The 6,387-nt window shown below is 33.5% G+C and overlaps 1 protein-coding gene across 1 annotated transcript; it reads left to right on the top strand.

Annotated features, from left to right (window-relative positions):
* The first annotated feature begins 4,579 nt into the window (after positions 1-4,579).
* Positions 4,580-5,800, top strand: LOC127728671 (uncharacterized). The gene has a single exon (XM_052236284.1). The coding sequence runs from the start codon at positions 4,691-4,693 to the stop codon at positions 5,432-5,434; it is 744 nt and encodes a 247-aa protein (XP_052092244.1). The 5' UTR covers positions 4,580-4,690; the 3' UTR covers positions 5,435-5,800.
* The last annotated feature ends 587 nt before the right edge of the window (positions 5,801-6,387 follow it).

Below are 6,387 nucleotides of genomic sequence, written 5' to 3'. Positions count from 1 at the left end.
GTTGAAAATAAGTTATTGCAACGTATACAATTCTTGCGTTGTAATTAATGAAGTTAATACTAAGAAGCAGACAACTCACACTTGCATTTATGTTTAAAGATTATGCTGTATAGCAAGCGGTTAGCGGTGTCAAATTATTATTTTGCTAAAAGTCAGAAAACCTATAAACATGTATTTTTTATAATGAAATATTACATTACATAGATGTGTCATTTTTATTTTATTTTCATGGGCAGTCAACAATCACGAGGCATTCCTAAGTGATGTTTCATTAAAGAATTGAATGCTTCTTTTTGTAAATTTATTGGGGTGTAAAAGCGTTGACCGAAGTACATTTTGTATGAAGCGCGCAAGCGCTTCATTCTAAAAATGTGCGCAGGGTCAACGCTTTAACAAAGTATTAGGAAACAATTACATTACATGTATGTTTCATTATAATACGTTATTTTGATTGGCTAACAGCAATCTCGCGTCATTCTAAAATCAACCTTCATTTCAAAATGAAATATAACATTCATGACGACACGAGCTTCCACAATAAAGTGCACATGTAAACAAATGAAAAACTTGATAGAAATCGTGTTTTCATGATCCTAGCAAAAAAATGTAATTATAAGAATTGAATGCTTCTTTTAGTAATTTTATAGGGTTGTAAAAGCGTTGACCGTGCGCACATTTTTAGAATGAAGCGCATACAAAATGTACTTCGGTCAACGCTTCTACACCCGAATAGATTTACAAAAAGAAGCATTCAATTCTTAAATGAAATGCAACATCTACGAATGCATGTGCTCACCATGACAGTGTTACAATAATGCAAACGAAAACTAACAAAAAGGCGGATTTTATTCTGAATGTCATGGTGAACATAGCGTACAAATGTAATTATAATAAACGTTAATTGCTTTTTAAAACTTTATAGTTTTGTAAAAGCGCTGATCTTGTGCACATTTTTAATAGGAAGTTTTAACTGTGAGCTATTGCTCACTAATGATACCCCGCTAAAGAAATGAGGGATGGATGAAATTGAAAAAAAAACGTACACAATATACCATGCTATTGTGCCCTTTAATAGCAGACTTGTTCCTTTACTGTTATGAATCACAATTTATGGCAAAACTCAGTAAAGAACCGTCTAAAATTCCATTTAATTGATAAATTCAACAACACTTGCCGTTATCTTGATGATGTTTTTTTGTTAAATAATCGAGAATTCTCTAACTATACTGCTGAAATTTACCCAAAAGGAACTTACTTTAAATAAATCTAATATCAACAGCAATATATAACTGCATGTCCTTTCCTAGACTTGGATATTTCAGTATTACACTAGAAACTCTACACAAAAATTTACGACAAAAGGGATGATTTTTCTTTCCCTGTTGTTAATTTTCCCTTTTTGGACGGTGATGTTACTTTTGCATTTTTTATATCCCAACTCGTTCGCTGTGCTCGTGTCTGTAGTGACGTTTTGGATTTTAATGAGCGTAATCTATGTATTACTAGTAAATTATTAAGTCAGGGATTTCGTTACCACAAATTACTTAAAACCTTTACTAAATTCTTTCATAGATACAAAGATTTGGTCTGCAAGTTTGGCTGTACCTGTAGAAAACTTATTTCAAACGGAATAGCACATCCTAAATTTTACGATGATATTATAAACCGAGCCCGGAAATTTAGATACAATCCGGGTAAACTTATCAATCCTTTTGATAAACTTATTCTAAAAGGTTACCTATTCAACCTTGAATATTGTTTTTATTGGCATAAATATTGATTTTGTTATCAGTAAATTAAAACCATACTAAATCTTATACATATGTATTTTCACGGTACTACAATCTGTCGATACCTATAGTTTGGCATTGCACAAGGTAATGTTTTCCCCTGACTGTTAATGACGTCTTCATACTAAATCCATTGGATGTTGGATGTGTAATGATTGATATTTTAGTCTTAGATACATGATTTTTTACATTAGTTGTTATTGGCTTTGAACTAGGTGTCAGTAACTGCGAGTACTCTCAGATCTGTACTTCGTGTCTTTTTGTTTTTGGAATGTATAAGTACCCGTCCACGTCCACTCTGTGTTTTTGTTAGATATATTTCCATTTGTATCCATCTGATGAGTTAAGCCTTTTCAATTGATTGTTTTAGTTTGTTCTTATGTTGTACTGTTACACCACTGTCCCAGGTTAGGGAGGGTGGTTGAGCGCTCACAAATATGTTTAACTCCGCCACATTCTTTATGTAACTGTCCCAAGTCAGGAGCCTGTAGTTCAGTGGTTGTCGTTGGTTCATGTCTGTCATATTTGTTTTTCGTAAATTGTTTTGTTATTAATTAGGCCGTTAGTTTTCTCAATTGAATTGTTTCGTATTTTTCATGTCGGGGCCTTTTATAGCCGACCATACGGTATGGGGTTTTCTCGTTGTTGAAGGCAGTACGGTTGCCTATAATTGCTTACATCAACTTCATTTGAACTTTGGTGGATAGTTGTCTCGTTAGCAATCATACCACATCTCCTTATTTTTAAAACCTGAAGCTTGGTTCCAAATTTCAGAAAGTCTTGATTTTTTGTTCCTGGTAAAAATGTGTAAGAATATGTGAATATTCAGTATTCATTAAGTTGATTTGGGATGAATCGCACCAAACAATAGCATGCTACCATAAAGCTTGCTACCAAATTTCAGGAAGCTCTGATTGGTTATTTATGAGAAACATGCGCAGAGAATTTACGGGACGCCCCTCCTTCGGAACAGGATAACTACGTATAACTTGAACATCCTGATAAACCGGGTAAAGTGAAATGACATCTTTTTTCAAGGTATTACAGTATCACATTCTTAACAAAATCCATGAGAAAATCATTTCAGATCGATAGTTTCACATTCAAGCAATATAGCACACCATTTTCTTGACGCAAGACTGCCCTAGGCTGGGGATAACACCATCTGGTTATCTTGTGTGCTTCCTTGCTAGTTAAGGTGATATTAAATGTTTCTAAATCCAAGAACAGTAAGTGAACACAAGATAAACATATAGCCAAATTGGTCTTCCTTTTCTCCTGATGGGGACCTGCTTATTAAAATGTTCGTCTAATGTTTAGTATGTTGGGCCAGTAACACAGTTGTCTTAGCAAATTCAAAGAAGTAGAAAAAAAACCCAGTGTAGTACTAAATTATAATTTTGAAAAGAGTTTCCAAATTCCCTGAATTAAATCAAAGAATCAGAAAAAAAAATCTAAATTATTTCGACGATTTTGTAATATCCCTAGTGTCGGACAGTCAAACCTGTAAATCGAATTTAAAGTACCATCAAAAACACATAATTTACCTAAAACACCCAATGCGTATTTTACACTCCAAAAATAATCTATTTCATAAATAACTTAGTTACATATGCTTTGTTACAAAAGTTAATACAAGTTCTTTAATTTTAGTAAGGGAATAAGTTAAAATCAAAGACATGTTAGAAGTAGAAGACTTACTAGAAGCTGAACTTTGAAGGTTTTTCTGGGTGTAGTTTAGGAAGCCAATACAAAGTATGTACCTTCAAATTTTTAGAGGAGGCCACAAGCTAAGATTTGGTACTGACATAATTGTTTACTAGTTGAATCTTTGTGGGGCGCACAGCCTTAAATGTAAAATAATTCACAATTCCCTTTATGAGAATTTCATGTAGTATTATCATCATACATGTACCACTACCACATTGTTGGCTGCTTTGTCGGCCCGGTACGGACACAGAACGTTTTGCAAGTACTTGAAGTTTGTTTTTAATCTTTGAAATGGGCGTTTTACTAATTCCCTCAAGTTTTTAATTACTAAATTATTTCCGAAATGAGATATGCGAATATTCACGATATTCATATTTGCAATCAGACCTATGATTACGTTGTTTTTATCTACAATTTTCAGGATATCAACCGAGGAAGTTGTAGATACGGTCCCCTGGCCCATTATATTGACATCAAGACCGAGGGGATATAGTGTATGTAGTCGTTTAATTCAAGATAGTTCGCAATATTTTTTTGCGAGAATCTTCAAAATGTTCATGTAGTTGTCCGGGTTGTTTTTGGAGGGTTTCGATTGGTTGAAATTTGATCAATATAATATTGTGTTTTCATTAATGCTGGGAAAGTCGATTGAAAAAAAACCAAGATGGAATAACATTTTAATTTTGACCCTCCAAATCGTATGTTATTGTCTCGAGTAAAATCAATGATATTAATTCCAGAAACACGATCGCACTGAAACGATAGGACGAACACAGTTAATGATTTAGTATCGCGTATCAGTTAATTATGGACAGTTAACGAAATAGTTCAGCAAACAAAAATTTAAAGCAATAACTAGGTATTAAACTTAAACTAGGTTGTTTGGTTTTATACTTCCTGTTTTACTGAGTTCAAAATTTGAAAAGAACAAAAAATATAACAAGTATAATTGGGCAAACTATCCTTAAATTCTTGTATTTCAATTTGATTTAAATGAATTAGACAGATAAAATCTGGAGTATTTTAAAAGCAATTTAATAAATCATAAAAGATATATTTTTACGGTTTTGGCAAAATTCCAAAAGAAGTTATCGAAGATTACTTAGAAGTTGTACACTTTTATGAGTAAACTTCCTGTTTCAATTTGAAGATATTTTGAAATTGAACGCTAGAAAACACAACCATCTACTATGGCACTCGTGTTCAATCGGAATAGGGTTGGTGTTGAAAATACTTCAACAACGGTTGGAGTCCCGGAAAACCCTCTAGCAAGATTGATGTACTATTTGAACTGCATGTGTACTGTTCTCAGTTTACAGGAGCCAAATCTTGTGAGACTTATTAACTATTATAATTTTTTCGAGCTCAGTGACGAGGAAAAGGTTTTACTATTACTTCTGTGTGCGAAATTAAACCCTGTGGCACTGACAGGGAAGTGTTTATTTCACGATGAGGACGTAGAATCAAATGCTGGACGTGACAATGAGTTCTACAACATTAATGCAGAAACTATGACATTTGCTGCATCAGAGTCGGTCATAGTGGGCGAGAAAAGGGTGGCAGTTAAGAAGATAATGTTCTATAATGTTGCGTGGTTAAATCGAAATTATATTGAACCAATGAAGTTCTTTCTAGAAGACGACGAAGACGAAGAGCCGTCATATGTACAAAATAGGCCACAAACTGCAGCTTATTATCATCAAGCTGTGACATATTACCACCAACAACCAACGCAAAACCAACGACCAGCCATAGCATATAACCAACAACCAACACAAAACCAACGACCAGCAATCACCTATAATCAACAACCATCTGTAACATACAATCAACCAACAACACAACAGTCATATCAACATCAACCATCTTACAACTACAATACACCATCTTATCAACGTCAGAACTCCAACAGCAGCTGTTGTGTTATCTTGTAAATCAGTTAACATTTCAGTTTAATTTGTTATTCACAATTCTTAGTGTAATCAGGATATATTGCAATTACATGTATATGTATATATGTTTTGTAGCTGTATATTTTTATTAATCAGGTAATTCTAGCGTAAGCAATGTATATTTTTATCTTTCTGTTTGCATAACTGATTTCAAACGTTAGTGGTGTTTTGTTTGTGTTAAAAGTTTAGTCCGTTTACAAGTTTATTGCTTTTTCGATATTAAATTCATTGGGTTGAAATAAGGACAGTTCTGATTGGTATAAGGCATGGCTAACTTGAAACGTCCATGGTAGAACAATGTAACATCACCCATTAATGAAAAATGAAATATTAGTTTTTAGTGCTAAATATATTTAAATTTTACTTGAATTACGAGTATACTAAATTAGTTTCGCCAACCGCGAAGAAAATGATCGTTAATAAGCACTTTAAATGTACGCAGTATTATATTGCATAAGTAACTCGTGATTAATACTATTACAAGCTTCTGAGTTCAGACCGTTATGCATGTTAAGCTATAATATATTCGATGATTGGTATAGCGTTACATAGTAAAGGATCAATTGATTGATTGTTGCTTGTTTTATTGTCCAGTGGCAAATATATCATGCATAGACGGACAATTAATATAATAGGCAGGTTCTGCAAGGTAGGTCGACCAGGACGAAGAGCGGGAAATTTGGACTGTCACTCGAGAATTATAGTAAGTTAGGAAAGGGGCAGACATTTTGCCTTGCAACAGGTCACCTATGGATCCCTATGAAGAGTTTTTGCAAGGGTTCCTAAGCAACATAGAGCTTGGTTGCGATGACCATTTTTAGATATCTTTAGGTGAATGTATAAATTAGATAGATTCATATGATTAAATATCAATATCAAACATTACAAAAGTAGAATAAAACCAGTAGCATACATATAAACATACTAAAATCATA

The sequence above is a fragment of the Mytilus californianus genome, unplaced genomic scaffold (assembly GCF_021869535.1).
Source record: "Mytilus californianus isolate M0D057914Y unplaced genomic scaffold, xbMytCali1.0.p SCAF_2, whole genome shotgun sequence".
NCBI classification, from domain to species: Eukaryota; Metazoa; Mollusca; class Bivalvia; order Mytilida; family Mytilidae; genus Mytilus; species Mytilus californianus.
The sequence above is the reverse complement of the archived record's forward strand: the minus strand, read 5'-3'. Positions and strand labels throughout refer to the sequence as shown.

Bases quoted from the DNA above. Each gene is read 5' to 3' on its own strand.
- LOC127728671 (XM_052236284.1), top strand. From the start codon at position 4,691: ATGGCACTCGTGTTCAATCGGAATAGGGTTGGTGTTGAAAATACTTCA.